The sequence below is a fragment of the Biomphalaria glabrata genome, chromosome 8 (assembly GCF_947242115.1).
Source record: "Biomphalaria glabrata chromosome 8, xgBioGlab47.1, whole genome shotgun sequence".
NCBI lineage: Eukaryota > Metazoa > Mollusca > Gastropoda > Planorbidae > Biomphalaria > Biomphalaria glabrata.
In genome coordinates, this window is record NC_074718.1 from 45,343,523 (window position 1) to 45,364,034 (window position 20,512).

The following is a 20,512-nucleotide window of genomic DNA, read 5'->3' on the forward strand; positions in this document are numbered from 1 at the left end:
TTCCTCCGTTTGGTACATAATTGAAATCAGATTAATATAATGTTAAAATCATTTATGCCTTCTTTAAAAGCTTAGCTTATAAAACATTTAATGGGAATTATTTAACAAGTCTTAAACATTATAGGCTAAATTGTTTTGCTTTTGATTGGATCAGTAAAAATTATCTTATCTTAATTTGACAAGCGAACTAAAAATATATAGGCATATATATATATATGCTCCCTAGCTGATTCTTATAACTACCAACGCTACTGTCATTTCTAGATGCCACGTCTAAATTTAGCCTTCCTAATTTAAAAAAAAAAATGGGTTGTCGTTGCTGGATGATGGTTTACAAGACAATTTAAATTGTCCCATGCTACCCCCCCCCCCCCAACCACCACAGTCCTAATTAAAATGTAGATGTTGATGAGTAAGATGAATGTCTATCCTTTCGCAAATTTATTTGAAGTTGTAAAATGTTTGCTAGAAACGTGTAGTGCCCACAGTTACGTCGTATAAACTATAAGTCTACCACTGGTCAAGACTTCAGTTCACCAGCGTAGTGTCAAGACTTCGTTTTAATGTATCTGTTACTGCTCATGTATTTACATGTCCTAGTCCTAGAGAATAGCACTTGATATATGTTGTCGTAGGGCCGATAACTATGAGCCTACCAATTTTCAAGACTTCGTTTTACTTCACCAGTTACTGCTCTTTTTTTTGTATGTCTAGAGAGCGTCACTTAGTTTGTTATTTCCCTCTACTGACATTTCCTCATACCATTAGAGGATGAAATGGGTTGCCTGAATCAGACAGGGAAAACCAACGACTTAGCAGAGTTTAAGTCATTGATTAACATGCATGACTAGATTGACACATGAAATGTGTAGGACGTAATCATCTTTTTTGAAGTAACGTCCTCAATCTATAAGATACCGGCAGTTGATAAAATGTTTAAAATGCTTGTTATGATAGTACAATTAGTGACAATTTGTGTATATACTTAATGGATGTAATTCGTTTTTTTTTTAAATGTGATACTAAATGTGTTACACTAAAACTTTTCAATCTCAACGTAACTTTACTAAAGAATGTTTACATTGAAAATGACGTTTACTTAGATTAAAAAAAGAAATTTAAGTCTTATAACTTTGTTATTATTACATAACATTGGTTGACCGGCAAAGTCTCGCTGGAGTAAGTGGCCGTTGGGACGAGTAAAGATGGCTCCTGCTTTCATTATCCTATAAGCAACACCGTCATCTGGATCGCCATCGCTGCCTAAGTTGGTAAACTGCTCTATTGGTTTCAGGTCTGCATATCTAATGACTAGGAATTATGTTGACATGTAGCCAATACGCATTTCTTTGGTGGCAGTGTGTCTCTATCGAATCTCTATTGTCATCTCTTGTACACATTCAATTGTATATCCGAGTAATGCTATATCGTCTGAAAAGTCCAGGTGAAGTTTACATCATGCGATACCGAACGCAGCTCGATTCATGTTTCGCTGACTTACTGTTTATTAAAAATAAACTTTTTTTTTTTTTTTACAGTTTATTAGTTAAGAAGCTTACACACTAACGCATACACACACAAGAGTCCCATATACTTCTCTACCAACAGGGCCGGTCTTAGGCCACTGCAACCTATGCGACCGCAGTGGGCCCCGCACTTTCACAGGCCACGCGCTAATGCTAGGTGTACATTATAAAATTAAACCATTATAACTTATATATATCCGATGACTCATGCAAATCTCCTGAAATCGCAAAATATACACGAAAAATTCACGGAAATCTGAAATTATTAAAATCTCCTGAAAAATAGATAAAGTTGTCATTTTGGGGTGCCAATGGTACGCAAAAAAACAACAAAAAAAAAAAAACGGCATTGTCAGCTTTCATTTAATACAAATTTATTGCAAAGACGAATGTATTTTCTAAATTTTGAAATTATCCTTATCCCTACCCAGAGTGTGCAATCCATTTTGCATAGGGCCCCGCATTTGTTAGGGCCAGCCCTGTATAATTCCGTGGTCAAGAGATGGGCAAAGAAAGGAATTGTCAAATAATGGAGCAAACACAATTCTGCAAGTTTTTTTTTTTTTTTCCATTGACGAACCCAACAGTATAATAATTGAACGTAAATGTAAACTTTTCCCACAAAAGAGTTCCTATGTCCTAGAGCTCCTTTGACATCATTAGCTTTAGATCTAGTGTCAAAAAAATAAGTCTGTTGCTCGTTACTGCATGGGAAAATATTAAATTCTTCTTTGAAGTTTTATCTTCTATTAGATCCCAGGTCTACAGCGTATATAACCAAGTAATACACATAAGTATTTTGTTGTTATCAATTTAAAACTTTTATTAAGTTCATATGATAATGAATATTTAAACAAAAATAGCACCCAATGGTACAAAGTGGAGTTCAGATCATTGCAACCAATGAGAAGTAAGATAACAGAGTGGTTCAGATTTACAGAGGCTGAAAACCATTGGTTGATAAATCTATTCATTGAAGCTAAACATTTTTTTTTAACAAATTAAAAAAAAAATCACAATTTGATTTCAGGTAACAGTTTACACACACACACACACATTTCTACTCATTTCCTGAGTTTATCAATTTTATAACTTAATAATGTCAATGTTTAGAGAACAAGCCCTGGACTTGTTTAGACAAGGGCAAGTAACCCCAGTGACGCATAAATACAGTGAAAAATTACACCAACAAGAAATCTTGGCATAATTGTTTAGCAAATAAAAAGACCCTGTTATGCAAATTGAAACTAAGGGAAATAACTACCATGGGAAAAGATCCAAGGAAGACGACAAATCAGGATTTTTTCTTTTCTGTGTTCTTTGACCGTTTATTGGTCAAGTCACCAATTTTTTTCTCTAGCTTCAACTCTAGCTGCGCTCTCCTGGCAGAGTTCGGCTTTTTGTTGGGGACGCCACTGCCGCTGTGTAGCACACCTTCTCTGCTGATAACACGACGTGCTGCCTCCTTAGCAGCATCACCACAGCCATGCACCTCTGGCATGAGGTGTGTCAGGCAGAATCTGCGTGTACAGTGTTCACAGTTCCTGCCTAAAGTGTTGGTCAAGGTCTTACACTTCCTAAAAGCACACTTGCTGTCTAATTCAGTAATGCTGGCAATGAGTCCCTCAAAGTCGTTTGGGTCAATTTTGCCCAAAACTTCGGCCACTTTATGGGTCTGGGACTTCATTGCGGGTTTTTTCTTTTCAGTTGCCTTGACCTCTTTCTTCTTGGCTCCTCCTTGCTCAGGAATTTTCTCCCCACCCTCAGCGTTGATGTCTTTAGTTTTTTTCAGCCGACTGCAATGGAGCTCGTGCAGTGCCAGGTTTGCTATTCTGATGTTCTTTTGACAGTGACAACACTGCTTTATGTCATCATCAATGGCACAGTTGTCAGGGAGCTCTGTCACAGAGTTCTGTGATTGTCTCCCCTTTTCAGTTTGTTTGTTAATCTTCACTTTTAACTTTTGTTTCTTGTTTGTCGATTCGGTGTCTGGGTTTTTTGGTTGTTTTTCTACTTTGTTAGAAATATCCTGAACATCGGGTGAGCTTTTCAAATCTTTCTCATCAGCAAGTTCTTTAGTTGAGGATAACTCTAATTGATCAGCAGGAGTTATCTCTGCAACTTGTTCCGTTCTATTTTTATCAATGTGATCATTATCTTCACATGAGTTACTAAGAGGCAAGTCGATTTTCATCTTTGAAACACGGATGTGACGATTCTTTTCTTCTCCAATACTAGCATGGTATAGAGACAGTTGCTCTGCAACCTAGAAAGATACAAGATCAAAGTAAAAAAATACTGACAATAAAATAATAATAATTATCTAATTAATAAAGCGCTGTTAACAAACAAAATGTAGGCTCAAGGCGCAGTGATAACATTACAAACACAAACACGAGAGCTAAAATGACATGGAAATCAATTGTGGAATCAAAAGAAATGGAAATAAAGTTTGTCAAATTAAGCCTCTTGTATGTAAAAATTTGGTCCAAAGTCCAGAAGAAATGAAATATATTTTTGTTTGGTGTCTATGTCTATTTATTTTTGTTCTTCTCAGGAATGTCTGAGCTTAAAAAGAAAATGAAATGACTGTCAAGATAGGTAGGTCCTAAATGAACATATTGAGAGCAGACAGACTCACGGTCACCAAACAAATGACCTACCTCATGGATGACCATCCTGTCATGTGAGGTCAACGTCACGGGGAAATCTAAAACACTTTGTGTGCTGTCATCTTTAAATGCTTCCAATTGTTTTCTGTACACTATTAACTTCTCTTCTTTAGACTGTAAGGAATGTTGGCTGGGGGAAAGAAAATAAATATTAATCTTGACAATCTTATTCACCAGATATTACAAGTTCTTTGAGATCACAGACAACTAAATGTGTTTGATTAATAAAAAAAAAGCTCATTGTTTCATTTCATTACCTGGAGACATGTTTTTTGTGAGCCACTTGTTTTTCCTCACTTCTGCTGACCACTTTATGAGTGTCAGTGGCATTTTTACTAAATGTTTGATGAACTTTACCATCTATGAAAAAAAAAAAAAATTCAGTGATGATAAGTACAGTTCAAAGGTCAAGGTCTATAGAACAAGATTAACAAGAACTCTTTCAAATACTGTGACAACTATACAAAACTTGGAGTTGCAAGAAATAGGGATGGCTGCCCTGGTTATGTGATATGCGCTCTTGCCTGTCATCTCAATGGTCTCAGGTTCAAACCCTGCCTGCCGCCATCCTCCTCGTCTGGTGTGAGGTTTGAGTTAGGATGTAATAAACTTCAGCTCCGAAGGAACATTTCTAAATGCGTAAAACAAACAAAACTAAACCATTCATATGTATGGGATGTGTGGTCGCAAGGCTAAGTATGCTTGAACTGGGCTTGGCTTGGCTACCTATGAAGGGGGTTTGAGGTTCGAATCCCGACTTGAGTAGAGTTGTGTTTACTGAGCGCCTAAAGGCAGCATGGAAAACCTTCTCCCAGATACCCCACCCCCCAACAGGTCCACAAATGAGATTGGATCATAGTGCTCTGAGCAAGCTATAAGCAGGAAAGTAGCAGTATATAAAAGCTCAATAAAAGCTCTAATTTATTTCAAGTACCTTGTATGTATTGATGCGCTGACTGAACGTCTCCTTTCTCAGTCATGTAGTCAACCAGGGACTTGATGAAGTTGTCATGACAAACTGTCTCGGTGTCGCACACCACTGTCAAGTGTCTGCGCGCCCGCGTCACTGCCACATTGATTCTACGTTTCTCGGCCAGAAATCCAACTTCACCTAGAACCAGGAATGCAAAGCAAAGTGTCGAAGTTGATTGGAATTGAAAGTCTTCGGAACAACTCACTAGATAACAATTAACTATCTGAACAACATGATGAGATTACTTGGGAAATAAAGTGAAACAATGACACTGAAGAAAATAGTTTTATCTATAATTAGTCACTTCAATCTAAGCATTTAGTTACAGTAGGTAGTCAAATCTAATGACAATCACACCTATTTACAACAGGTTGTCAAATCTAAGACATGGTCACATCTATTTAAGACAGGTTGTCAAATCTAAAACATGGTCACATCTATTTAAGACAGGTTGTCAAATCTAAGACAGTGACAACTATTTAACACTGGTAGTCAAATTATTTTAACACAAGTAGTTAAGTCACATCAATCTCCTATAGTGAATGAGATCATGTACTTCTATGAAAAAGACATCAAGTACTTCAATGAAAAAGATGTCATACTTCTATGAAAAAGATGTTATACTTCTATGATAAAGATGTCATGTACCTCTATAAAAAAGATGTCATATACTTCTACAAAAAAGATGTCATGTACCTGTAGGATTACTTCTGACCATTGAGATAATCACAGCTTCCTTCTCACGACCTTGAAAGCCATCCACAGATTTGACCTCTAAACTTGGATACTTTGAGCTCAGACGTAGCCGAATGAGATCCACCTGTAACAAAACAAAAAGTCTCAAAATAAGAGAAGACACAAAAATCTTTAACATTCTTTTAATAACCTATGATGTTAACTTAAAGCTGTTTAAGTATTTTAGTATATATACAAGGGAGACAATACAGTAATGAATAGGTATACAAGAAATCTTCAGATGTACATGCAATTGCTTTCACACACCTCTAGGACCTAAGCCAAGCCCAATCTATATTTCAGTTCTGTAATAATATATACGTATTCAGGACTTTTAACAGAGAGGAGTTAATTTGGACAATCAAACACAATATAAGGCTCTATTAAAATAAAATAAGAATTTCTTTTAAATATACTATTCACTAAATTTACATACACACTAATGCAAGTGTGATGGGTAAAAGAGTTTAAAAGATCTGGCAATTTAGAAGCAAAAATAATTGCAGCAGTTACCAAAATAAAAAATAAAAATTACTTGTTTTATTGTTTACATGTTTGGGATGATTTTTCTGATTTAAAGTTTATTACATTCAAGCCCAAACCTCTCACAGGATGGCGGGGGAAGGCTGCAAACCCGGGACTATAAGGACAACAATCTAGAGTGCACACCACATGACCAGGGCCCTCCATGTCACGTATACAGATATTTATTTTTTTATTACAACTTTTAAAAAATGTATTTGGGGGGAGGGGGCAACTGAAATCCTCACATGCCACAGCCTCGACATTTTCAACAAAGTGCCAATTAAAATTTCTGAGAGTGAATGGACATGATAAGTCAGCAAAAATGTGCTACCTGTAAATTATATGGAGCTATAACAGCAATGTCTGCTGGCTTGACCCCACGCTTGACAAGGTCATCCACATGACTAGCTACAATGTCAGCTTCCCCTAATGAGGTCAAGACACAAACAAAAATATACACATCAGGTTTGTACATTATTAAACATTTGTAGTGAAAACAATAAATCTATTTGCACTTTGACTGTTTCACTATCATGGTACTTCGCTAAGAATCAAACTTTGTTAAACTGATCACAATTAAAGTTTATATTTTCTAAAGTCTCACCCTAGCTCCATTGTGTAATAAGAGTTGGCTCATTCAAACATTTGCTTATTTAAGTGTTACCAGCTCTATGCTAAACAATGAGTGCATCATTAAGGTATATTAGACTTGGTCAATTCAAACCTACTCATGGCAGGAAAAAAAGCTGAAAGTCTTCCATCTCTGATGCTTAAGGCAAATCTTTAAAAAAAGGTGGCAAGATAAAATAACCAATGAGGAAGTGCTACGAAGAGCAGGGTGCCAGGACATCCACTCTGTTATCAGCAGCAGACGCCTTGGCTGGCTTGGTCACGTTCGTAGAATGCCAGTAGATCTACTTCCACAATACATTCCGTATGGCGATCTAATAGAAGGCAGGAGAGCCGCTGGTCGCCCATTTTTACGGTATACAGATGTATGCAAACGCGACATGAAGCTCTTCAAAATCAACACTAGCAGCTGGGAAAAAGTGGCACTGGATAGTTCCACATGGAGAGAGAGCATAAAGGATTGCTGATGCCATACAAAACAGAAAGAAGGATGAAAATGCAACGCGCCTGGTGATTACATATACCCAACCTGTGACCGCAGTTGTGTATCAAGGATTGGCCTCTTAAGTCACACAAGAAGTTGCAAAGGGAAAAGATGGACACTCTAGATGTAAAATGCCACAGACATTCAAACATTTGCTAAATTTTATTAAAATATAATCACAGGCTTAGATACATTGCAATTACTTATTTCTGATGAAGAACTATTAAAAGCACATATATTTCATCACATGACTTAATTTATTTATATAATATTAAAAAAAAAGACATCATTACGTTTCATACATTTGACTTCTAGCATCTATATACAAAATGATTACACTGTATACATTTTTTTTCTTATTGGTTTGACGAAATAATATTTTTGTGTGTGTAGGTTGGGCCGAGGCCAATTGTCATAGTAGGCTTCAACACTGACCCGCAATGTCACAACTTTAGGGAAGTTGAGACCAATAGCTCATTGCGACCCCACAGTTCAGAGTTGAGGCCTTCCCTAACGATTGGTCTGGGTTGGGCGGGGGTAGGAAAAGAATGAAATGATTGGCTAATCACATTTAGATACTCCTTAGAACATACAGGTTAAAACTAACTTTTCTTTTTGAAATGGCTACATCTAGTCAGGAACAAAGTTTGATCTAGTAAAAATTATATTTTACCTTGCTGCAATGTGTTTTGAATGGAATCTAATATTACTGTTGGGATACATGTGAGTTTGACAACGCAAATAACAGAGCGGGCTTGAATAAGGTCATTTCCAACAATGAATATAAAAAATGAATTGAGTTTACGTTTTTTTCCTCAAAGTTAACAAGTTAAATAAAGTTAACAATAAACTGTGACGCACATTTCGCCAGAACAAAGGACACAGCTGGGACAAAAATCAAAAGTAAAAACAAAAAATGTAAAGTTCATGTTATAACCTTCATTGCCTTTGGAAACTTCTTCAGGAAGATCTAACTCATAAAGGTCGCAGCCAGCAGTGTCAATGATTAACAGAGGACTTGTGGTCTCTTCATCATCACTTACATCGACCAGGTCACTAGAATATAATTTGCATAAATTAGTACATTGCATGAAATCAAGAAGCTAGTTGTTTTTTTTATCTAACTGTTTCAGATTCAGTAAGTACCTCAGTAGAATATAACTAGATGATGAGATGAGAATATAACATCTAAGAACAGAAGGGACTGACAATAAGTTTAATCTTACCAGGGCTTAGTCCTTGAATCTAAATGGCTGAGTTCCAGAAGGCCAAGCCCACTATTCTTATTATCTTTCTAGATCTAGCTCTAATAAAGTTCAAGGTTTTTAGGATCAATTGAGCTCTCACTTTGTCAACTGAATCAAAAACATTTTCTTACTAAAATTCTGACTTGAGAGATGTTGTGAGTCTCAATTAAGCAAAGTTTAGATCAACTTTAGGCTTATTACAACCTTTAACTTGCCAGGCTCATGTTTATTGCTAATATTCACAATTCTTAATGCAAAACCTCGAGCCCAATTCAAACACTTGTGGACAAATATTTGTGATGGCGAAACATGTTTTAATCATGACTGGTTGGTTATTTTTAATCCTGATGCATTTTTCTTTTCATATATATATATATATATATATATATATATTGTATTATATTATATTATATATATATTTATAGCTTTTATATAGCGCTACTTTCATGCTTATAGCATGCTCAGAGCGCTTTGGTCCAATCTCATTTGTGGACCAGTAGGGGGGAGGGGGTATCTAGGAGTTGGTTTCCCGTGCTGCCTTTAGGCGCTCAGTAAACACAACTCTGCCCGAGTCAGGTGTCGAACCTCGAGCCCCCTTCTAAGTAGCCGAGCCAAGTTCAAGCGCACTAAGCCTCTCGACCACGCTTCCCACTTCATGTATAAGCAACAACCAAAAAAACAGGTACAGCACCATTTTAGAAATAACCAAAAGATCAGTGCGGCGGCTCGGTGGAGTGAACAGAATGAAAGTCAAGCGAAACGTTCAGTTGCAGCCATTGTTACCTCAGTAAATGGGAGGCTACCGATGGATGAGCAACTAGTGTCCCTTGGTACAGCTGTTGCGAAGCCCACTCCATGATGTCCTGGTGCATGCGGTATTGTGTGGTCAACATCCTGACCACATCCTTTCCTTTCTCTTCAGACAATGTCTTCAGGAGTCTCTCCATCAAGGTCAGTTCAAGTCCAGCAGCTGCTGCTCTAAAAGAAAATAAAAAAGATGTTGTGAAGTCACCTTGACATTTAATAAACAGCTAACAAAATATCAAGTCATCTTTAAATTCAATAAACAGCTAATAAAAATAGTGTCACCTTGATATTCAACAACTATCTAATAAAATATCAAAATATCAAGTCAACTTATTATTCAACAACTAGCTAATAAAATATCAAGTCAACTTATTATTCAACAACTAGCTAACAAAATATCGTCAACTTATTATTCAACAACTAGCTAATAAAATATCAAGTCAACTTCTTATTCAACAACTAGCTAACAAAATACCGTCAACATATTATTCAACAACTAGCTAATAAAATATCAAGTCAACTTCTTATTCAACAACTAGCTAATAAAATATCAAGTCAACTTATTATTCAACAACTAGCTAATAAAATATCAAGTCAACTTATTATTCAACAACCAGCTAACAAAATATCAAGTAAACTTATTATTCAACAACCAGCTAACAAAATATCCTAATGTGACAGCTAAAATGTCTATCAGCTAATCCAGTATCACCTACTCTTTAGATAAGATGGTTGGTGGCAGTTGCTTGTGGTCACCAGCTAAAACACACCTACGAGCTCGCAGTAAACCAATCCAACAAGCTGCTTCTAATGCCTTGAGGTGATAAAGGAAAAGAACAACTTATATAAAAGAAATGTGTGTCAGTTTAGTTGATTATCAAACACAACGTTTATTATAATATTACATGATAGACAACATGTTGGCTATATGACTTGATATTATATTATGTAGGAAGCGTGGTCGAGAGGCCAAGTGCGCTTGAACTTGAACTTGCCTTGGCTTGGCTACCTAGAAGGGGGCTCGAGGTTCGACACCCGACTCTGGCAGAGTTGTGTTTACTTAGCGCCTAAAGGCAGCACGGAAAACCAACTCCTAGAGATTGGACCAAAGCGCTCTGAGCATGCTATAAGCATGAAAGTAGCGCTATATAAAAGCTATAATAATAATACCTGATCAAGCAGACATGGTTAAAGCAAAAAGTTTTGTCAACAAAGATGTTTATTTTTAAAGGTATGTGTAGGGTTGTGCACACGAAAGAGGAATTAATAGGGCAGTTGTGTTGTGACCAACTTAAAACTCATCTGTCAAATAGTTCAACTTGTGTCTTTGGGGACTAAATAGTATTTGTTTCCTCATCTTACTAATTTTCATACAAGCCAATGCAAGCACAATGGCTGCCTGGTAGTGCGGTTTGCGCGCTGGACTGTCGTTCAAATTTATTGATGGTCCCCGGTTCAAACCCTGCCCGCTGTCATCCCCCATCGTCATGCGGGAGATTTGGACAAGGAAGTAATTATCTTCAACTCTGAAGGAACATCCGAAACATGTAAAACAAACAAACAAACCACACAAGGGATTAAAAAAATGAAAGAATGGGCCAATTTCACTAACCTGATAGTAAATTCACTAGCCTAACAGCAATCTCACTAATCTGATTGTCACTAACCAGGGAGGAACTGTCTCTATATTTTATAAAATCTTTTTCAAACTAGATCTAAATCTATCTGCAAGTGATATGTTTCCAGTTGATATTACTTATAGATTTTGTAGCGCTGTACTAATAAGAGACACCCTGAAGTTCCGCGGGAAGACTCCAGTTGAATTGTGAGTGTCATTTGATCTTATACTCACTAGGATAGCGATTTTCACTAACCTGAGAGCACTCGTCAATAACTACAAGGTCAAAGTGATCCTCTTTGAGATATTTCAGTGGCCCATCTCTGCTGGCACTGGTCAGAGTGACCAGTACAACGTCAGCCCTGGACAAAATATCTTTAGTGGCAGCTTCTTCCCTTTGGGTGGCCTCTTTCTTCAAGAGTTTCATTTCATCTCTCAGAGCACGCTTCTCTCCCTTGTTCTTGGTTTTCTTTAGCTTATTCTACACATCACAAGAAACAATCGACAAGAAACAATTTATCAAAGACGTAGAACTCTCACAAATATAAACTTCTATCAATACAAATTAGAGTTAGAATTAAATTTATAAAAACTATACCAAAAATCTGCTTCTTTTTACTAGAATTTTTTTTTTTTAATTATAAAAAAAACAACAACATGCAGTGATAATCAATAAGTCCAACATTTGGACTGCAAAGCAATTGTGCTTGCCACATAACACTTATGAACTGTCTGATAGGCCATAGAAACATCTGCCACAAGGACAGCAAGGTCTAAAAGGGGAGCTTTATTGTCTATATTTATACTGATTTACGGTGAAATTATTTTTGATCTATTTTTTTATTTTTTCTTGAGGTGTTTGAAAAAAAAAAAAGATAGATGGTAATTGTTACGGCTTTCGATTTCATTTAGCTCTACAGAAACTACATTAGTTTCTCATCAAGTCTGGGTGTCCCTGGGTTCAGCTGAAATTTCAAAAACACTAAATAACTGGGTCAAGACGAACACAAAACTTGATTACTCTAGACAGCCTATATCACACACTAGCCTCTGTCCTTCTAAAAACTAGCACACTTCCAATCATTCATGCATACATTCTAAATGACTTATACAAATAAAAATAGATTATACATTTATACACACATCTATCCATGGCAGTAATAATATACAAGTCACTGACCAATACTTTATGTATGTCTGATTTCACATCTTCCACCACATCCGTGTGTTCACTGCCAGATATAATGGCATCCAGGGAATACTTCTGTAAATGGGTCAACAGTCTAGCAGGATGACCAACTCGTACAATTCGCTGTTTATGTAATGCCAGTCTTTCAACAAGGTTGTCAACTGCAATATTAGACGGGGCTGTGGCCAAAACCTACATTACATAATAAAAGGAAATAAAGTAAAGCTCTGGATATAAAAATATAAGCCAAACAAATGATGAGTAACTAAGTTTTCTAAGAATGAAAATCTACTGACTAAAGTGTCAACCTACCTATTTTCTGATTTTCAGAATTTAATTTACATCACAGAACATTAGGGCTTAAAACAAAGTGGAGTTATATAAAGTGTTTGATAATTTCTCTCTCTGTGGCATTTTATGTCTCGAAAGACTATCTTTTCCTTTTGCAATTTCTCATGTGACTAAAGAGTCTAATCCTTGATATGTACAGGATGGAGTGACCTCTCCATTGCTTAGGGAAAGCCTCGGCTTTGATAATTTACCTATGATATGAACTGGTGCGTAGCTAAAAAAAATGCGCCCACCTTCAGCCCTTGTTTCACTGCCTGAATAATGAGCTCTACAACAGTAGTTGTCTTCCCTGTTCCTGGTGGGCCATGTATGATGGCAACTTCTTTCTGGGTCAGTGCAAATTTGACGGCTTCTTTCTGAGACTCATCCAGATTCTCATTCACAAATGTAATGGCTGAAATTTAAAGAAAAAAAAAAAAAATCAACATGGCTCTTTGTCTTTAAATGAAAGAGGAATTGACTTCTTTGGAATCATCATGTTTCAATAAGTTTGAATGGTGTTGAGTTAACAAGCAGATAAGGAATAGGGCACTTTAAACAAAAAACACAAGTTTTATTTTTCTACTCACCCCACCCTTTCCTTGTTTGTATGCAAGTCACAAAAGGGGGTCTACAATAATAGGTCTACGATTGAAGTACACATTTGCACACAACAATAACATCCTAGTATCGAGGATTTCTAAATGAAACTAAATAGACTAATTAAAACAACAATAACAACCTAGTATTGAGGATTTCTAAATGAAACAAAATAGACTAATTAAAACAACAATAACAACCTAGTATTGAGGATTTCTAAATGAAACTAAATAGACTAATTAAAACAACAATAACAACCTAGTATTGAGGATTTCTAAATGAAACAAAATAGACTAATTAAAACAACAATAACAACCTAGTATTGAGGATTTCTAAATGAAACTAAATAGACTAATCAAAACAACAATAACAACCTAGTATTGAGGATTTCTAAATGAAACTAAATAGACTAATTAAAAGAGCATCCTATATCACTTGAACATTTAATTCCTTAAACAATTTGCACCCATTAAACCAGTTACATTAGAGCTGTACAAAGTGGACGGCTCCTTTCCATACATGTTAGAACAGAAAGATTTTAAAAACTTTGATAAACTTTCAGTCAGGGTGTTTCAAAGTCAATTTTTGTCAGCAAGCAGTACGTAGAAGCCTAATTCATAAAGCGATGGTTGTGTGTGTGTGTGTGTCTATGTTTCTCGTGTGTGCATCGATATTATCTTAATGACAGTATTAATACATTAGTAATGTAAAAGTGTTATGTAAAAGTGGCGTGTTTTTGTCGAGGCCCTATGTGCCACGAGTGAACTCAAAGGAATGATGATGATGATGATGAACGTAAAAGTGTTAACCAAATATAGATCAAATCATAATGAAATCTCAATGATATATTATTTAGGTCTACAAGTTAAACCTGTCAGTCGAATGGTTCACATTTACCTTTAACAAAAACAACTTTAGACATTTCTTGATAAGTATCACCTCTCATTTGTTCTCTGAACTTTTTGTAGTTGAGCAGCAAGCAAGAGAGAGAGAGAGAAGCATAATGTTCTCATCCTTACCCACCCCTACCTCCAAATAAATGTCAGAACTACACATTTATTTTTACAAAATGTTTTTCTTGGTTGTCACTATGATTTTTTTTTAGGCTTTCTACTCAAGGAAAGAAACTGAAAAGGTGGTGGGTGGGGTGGGGGCTAATCTTAAGATTAAAATGGTTGAAACCAAAAGTTAAAAATAAATGGGTTTTTTTTTTTTTACACTATGTGTGCTAGAGACAATGAAAGTCGAAATTATTTGACAGCTATGTCATGTTAATCAAGTGTCATCTTAGTACTAAAACAAAACAGCAATACTAAGGTGATAACTAAAAGATTTGCTCATGTGACATGAATTTATTGGACGTGTTAGTTTCAAGCATTCCATCAGAAATGACAAGTATTTTGTCCTATACCAAACCTCTTGCAGTACAAAAAGGCAATTGCATCAGGATTGTTATGAGCTAGGCAAAAATCGCGATGACAGGGCCGAGTGCATAACACATAACCAGATAGAGTTAACCAATTTGCTACCCTATAATCAATTCACTTCAAGTGGCCATCAATTTCTTATATATAAATAAATTTAATTATTTGTTTGATCTAAACCAATCAATGATTCAACTAAAATGATTACAACAAAGTCAAATTTTTAAAAAATACTTACGAAACTCTGCACCAGAAGGGGAAACTTCTTCCAGACCAAACAGAGTGTCAATGAGTCTTTGTGATGGCCCTCCTCGACTGTTCGATAAATCATTTAATACCCTGAAGTACAGAAGAAGGTCAAGGTTCATGAAAATTGAGACAAGTTAATAATATATAATTCCTAAAATAAATATGTTCAATAATTTTCATTAGTACGATATGTACACATAGTGTATTAAAATAGTGACTTCAGACTCAATTTGATAACCCCTGACTTTGAGTAACCTTAAAAAAGGTTATGAAAGCAGGAGAAGAATTACTAGCTTGCACTTTGCGGATGACTCTTGCGGAGAAAGAGCTGACATGGTGATGCACACAAGCAAGACTTCCGCAGCATATCATAAGTAAACCAATGTCACAAAAAATGCACATGCACATTAGTGGAGAAGAATTTAAAAAGGGCATCAGTATTCATATAGTGTTAAGTATTCAAGCTTAAACTGTATGGCCATATAACTGGGTAATGAAGACCTTCCTACAGGGAACAGTTCCAGGAAAAGAAAGGCAGAGAAATGATGGTGAATATTTAAAGTTTTATACACCGGTACCTCAGATCTATGACTTCAAAACAAAACCTGAACTATCAGCCAGAATCCCCGCCACAGCATCACGTGCAAAGCTTAAGACAATCTGGAAAGGCCAAGGCATAGCCCTCAGCATTAAAGACTAATGCGCTCCATGGCCATGGAAATATTCTTGTATGCTTGTGAACCTTGGAGGCTAACTGTAGGACTGGAGAGGAGGATCTTAGCCATGGAATTGAGATGTTATAGAATGATCCAACGTATCAACTATAAAAAAACTGCATCACAAAAGAGGAAATCTGAAACAGGATCACAATGGCAATTGGGCCCCACAGTGACCTGCTGACCACAGTCCAAAATTTCAAGCTTAAACTGTATGGCCATATCACTGGATAGTGAAGACCTTCCTGCAGGCAACAGTTCTAGGAAAAGAAAGGCAGAGAAATGATGGGAAGAAAACATCAAAGAATGGATGAGCTTGTCGTTGAAAGATACTCTAATCAAAGACAGGAATGGAGAAAGACAGTTGACAGATCATGTGTTGTGTCCCGACAGTTCCGCTGGGATAGGTGAAGGCGTTGGCTTTGAATTATGTATTAGAGAATAAGTAAAGTCTTATCCTACAGAGAAAAAATTGTGATAAAAACTCTAGACACATTCCTAGAATTTCAACATACGTTTTCAGTCGTCTGTAAGTCACATCATTGGCTAGTTTAGTCAACTTGTAAGCTTCATCATCATCCAGTTCTAACACATCTTCTGAATCATCAAACGCCACACAAATCTCACATGCATTGACTTGTGACACGAGACCTGTGGCCAGTGGCTTGTCAGTTGCTTGACTTTTCATCAGACCAAGGCCAACAATGTCTCCTGTTGAAGTCATTGACATTAAATCTTTGGTTTTAAAGTTTCACTAGACAAATCTAGAAGATGTTTACAATTGTTTAACATTTTAACAGAATTCTACAAAAATATATGTTAACTTAATGTTTTTTCTGTTCTATATATATAAACAAACATATACACAAAATAAACACAATTTTTAGTAAAGTGTTTATAATGACAAGTCCATAGTCAACAACAAAAATTGTTAACTAATTTCATTACATTTAAATATATTGTAATAAAATAAAAGAATTAAAGTCATTAATTAAAAGGGATTATTGCTGACTGTCAAAACTTCATTACATAAACAAAAAATATTCCATTTACCTGGAGTGAAATTATGTGAAGGTAACTCTACTTTCACTTGTTTAGCCCCAGGTCCAAGCTGAGAGCCAAACACAAGAACCATTCGTCCATATAATCCAGACCTTCTGGACTTGATTTCTAGTTTCAGCAGACATATTCCTCTCCTCTGTAGCTCTTTAGCTGACAATCTTTGGGTCAAATCTCTGGTCAAAGTTGAAGGACGATTTTGACATTTTTTAAAATGGTATATTTCAAGGTTGATAGGAATATGCACATTTTATATAAGCATAGATGAGGCATTTTAAGCATTTTTCAGTTTTGCCAATTCTACAAAAACCTTCATTTGTAACAGTGTCAAAATATAAATTCAGTTGCCAATTTATTGACTTTCCAAAACATCACTTACTTTTCAAATAAGAAAGATAATAGTTAAGAATTATATATGTCAATGATGTTATTGACCTGTTTGGATTAGCTGAATAGATTCTGGTGCAACCATGAATAAGATCATGAGGTTATAAATAAGAGTAAACAGCTTGTAATGAAAGTGAGTGGAAGTTAAGAAATAGCATGGAGACTGACAGAAGGACATGTGTTTCTAGGTCAATCTAGTCAATCAATGACTTAAACTGTGCTAAGTCGTTGGTTTTCCTGGCTGATTCAGGCAACCCATTCCATTTTCTAATGGCACTAAGGAAGAAGAAGCACTTCTCTACAAATTTATTATAGAAAATGAAATGTGCCTCTTTGTGTTTTTCCGAGCATTTTATTAGGTTTTTGTTTTTCTATTTTTGTGTGAATTATGGTTCAATATTTTATGTATTATAAATTATATAGAGATACTTTACTTTTTATTCTTCTGCCCTGAAGTGTCTCTAAGTTCAGTGATTTTACTGAGGGTGTTACTTTAATCAAATTTGAATATATTCCTTTGTTATAAATATCACTACTCTATTTTGTGTATTTGTTCTGGAATCTAGTTTCTTTATGTTTTCTTGAATTGAGGGATCCCAAACAGAGGATGCATATTCTAATATTGGCCAAACTAAACTTGTAACTAAAGTTAAATAGCATTATAGTTTTATGTTGAAGTCACATTGAAATTAAATCTTTGGTTTTAAAGTTTCACTAGACAAATCTAGAAGATGTAATTGTTTAACATTTTAACCGAATTCTACAAAAATATATGTTAACTTAATGTTTTTTCTGTTCTATATGGCTGCCTGGTCGTGCGGTTTGCGCGCTGGACTGTCGTTGGGATTTATCGACGGTCGAGGGTTCAAACCCTGCCCGCTCCCATCCCCCGTCGTCCTGCGGGAGGTTTGGACTAGGAAGTAAACTATCTTCAACTCTGAAGAAACATCCGAAACATGTAAAACATTTTATGTTCTTGTTTGATTTGCCTAATGAAGGCTTGAATGTTTTGGTTGATTTTCTAATAATTTCATCAATAGGATGGCTGCCTGGTCATCCAGTTTGTGCGCTAGACTGTCGTTTGGATTTATTGATGGTCCCGGGTTCAAACCCTGCCCGCTCCAGTCCCCTGTCATCCTGCTGGAGGTTTGGACTAGGAACTAAACTGCATGCTAGACTGTTGTTTGGATGTATCGATGGTCCCGGGTTCAAACCCTGCCCGCTCCCATCCCCCATCATCCTGCGGGAGGTTTGGACTAGGAAGTAAACTATCTTCAACATTGAAGGAACATCCAAAACACATAAAACAAAACATTTTACAAACAAACATTGAATATGGGGATTCATTTATTATTACAACTAGAGTAGACACTACAATCCTAGTCCAAGAGATATAATTTTATAATCTAATCTACACTACATCTAGACATCTATATTAAATACTAGATCTAGATCTATATATAGTACTTATAATATATATATATACTTTTTAGTGATCTAGTTTGACTTGAGTTAAGACAAGACATCAAGAGTGAGACAGATACTTCAGATAGACAATCTAGTAGATCTGGAATATAGATGTAGATCTAGCTAGATGATGATCATTGATGATGAGACTGATGAGTAGATGATAAAAGAGATGTAGACGGAGTAAACTAGAGTAGAGTAAAGTAGATCATAATCTAGTAGATGAGAAGAAAATTTAAGAAAACAAAGATTTTAATTTCTAAATTAAATCTAGATCTAGTAAATAATTTAATAACAGAATCTAATAAATTATAATAAATAAAATAGATATGTAGTCAATCTAGATCTAGAATAATTTAATTATTTAATACAAAAAAATAATTATTATTATAATATATATTTTAAATTAATATTATAATTTATTAAAATAAAAAAATTAGATTATTAATGATTAGATTTATATTAATTTATTAAATTAAATATTTTATGAAATTGTATTCATTTAATTCATTTAGAATTTTAGTATTTACTATCCAGTGACTATCAGCTATCAGTATCATATTAAATAATTAATCATAATCATAATGATGATAATCATAATCATGAATGATAATCATTTAGACTATTAGACTTCCGTGACTTCGTGATTTAGATTTACACTACTCATGATTTACTATTTTTTTTTTTAGTATTTTATTTACTATTATTATTTATTATAATTATTTACTCTCTCCTCTGTAACTTATTTTAGTATGTAAGTTTTTTTGTAACTGTAATTTTACTTACTGAGTTTCCGCTATTTCAGCATCTCTTTCCTTGCTGATTAAATCCAGAGTTTTAGTAACAAATAATTCCACCGCCATTATGTACACAATTTTCTTGAATTTTATCTTGTACAATTTGTTTTAACAGCTTTTACCTCAGTAAGGTGCAATCATAATCATGCAGAGTGCAATGTTTATCTTTTCTACTTCAAAAATTCGATTACTTTTCCTATTTCGAAACCAAAACATACATTTTATCGATATTCATTACTGTCATTGTGATACAAGGGAAACTAATCTATTTTTTTTTTTAGAGCCCACCTCTTTTTTTTTTTTTTTTTATTTACCTGCACATTTTAATGCACATTTTTTTAACATTTATTTTCATTTCAAAATATAAAAAGGGGAAGTGATATGATTTAGGACAAAGATTAGAAAAAAAATATAGGTTAGATTTTAGATCTAACTGAAATACTTCATGTTGTATAAAGATCTCTATAGTAGGCATATATTATCTCCCTTTATATCATCTCCCTAGGTGTTATAATAAATGAAAAACTGTCATGGAATCCCCATATTGATGAAACCATCAAATAATCAAACAAAGCATTAGGGTTTATTTAAGGAAATTTCTATTAATGAAATAAGAACATAAAACTAAAATGTTATTCAACCTTGGTTAGGCCAATAATAGAATATGCATCCTCCGTTTGGGACCCCTCAACTCAAGAAAACATTAAGAAACTGGAACAGACACAAAATAGAGCTGTGAGATTCAAAACAAAAGAATATTCACATTTGACTAGAGTAACACCTTTAGTAAAATCACTAAATTTAGAAAACCTTCAGGATTAAAACAGGCCTACTTCTAATTCTTTTTAACATAAACAAACATAAAAAATCGTCTCTTTGCAATAAACGTCTGTAATTGTATTAATGCTTTAAAAAAAAAACATGTTTTCAGGGTTAGGGTCAGAGTTGAACTAGAATGCGCCTGGGGTCTCCAATAAGTGGGGGCCTCACACAGGACTGGAAACATTTCGAAAGATGAATCAAATTCAAAAAAAAAAAAAGCAGAACACTACGGGTTCTGCAGAACTTTTGCATCTA

At 35.1% G+C, this 20,512-nt stretch overlaps 1 protein-coding gene across 1 annotated transcript; it reads right to left on the reverse strand.

Annotated features, from left to right (window-relative positions):
• Nucleotides 1-2,301: 2,301 nt before the first annotated feature.
• Nucleotides 2,302-19,666, reverse strand: LOC106058237 (DNA-binding protein SMUBP-2-like). The gene is made up of 16 exons (XM_056039389.1): nucleotides 19,425-19,666; nucleotides 16,779-16,960; nucleotides 16,241-16,436; nucleotides 14,999-15,099; nucleotides 12,991-13,151; nucleotides 12,398-12,598; nucleotides 11,474-11,698; nucleotides 10,316-10,413; nucleotides 9,576-9,770; nucleotides 8,483-8,601; nucleotides 6,763-6,857; nucleotides 5,868-5,991; nucleotides 5,133-5,309; nucleotides 4,456-4,558; nucleotides 4,190-4,328; nucleotides 2,302-3,792 (listed from the first exon to the last, which is right to left on the reverse strand). The coding sequence occupies exons 1-16, from the start codon at nucleotides 19,499-19,501 to the stop codon at nucleotides 2,821-2,823; spliced, it is 3,165 nt and encodes a 1,054-aa protein (XP_055895364.1). The 5' UTR covers nucleotides 19,502-19,666; the 3' UTR covers nucleotides 2,302-2,820.
• Between the last annotated feature and the right edge of the window lie 846 nt (nucleotides 19,667-20,512).

Coding starts and splice junctions, on each gene's coding strand:
- LOC106058237 (XM_056039389.1), bottom strand. CDS start 19,501: ATGGCGGTGGAATTATTTGTTACTAAAACTCTGGATTTAATCAGCAAG. Junction 10,414..11,473: donor TTATTGACGAGTGCTCTCAG/GTTAGTGAAAAT, acceptor TATCACCTCAAG/GCATTAGAAGCAGCTTGTTG. Junction 3,793..4,189: donor ACAGGATGGTCATCCATGAG/GTAGGTCATTTG, acceptor GTATCTTTCTAG/GTTGCAGAGCAACTGTCTCT.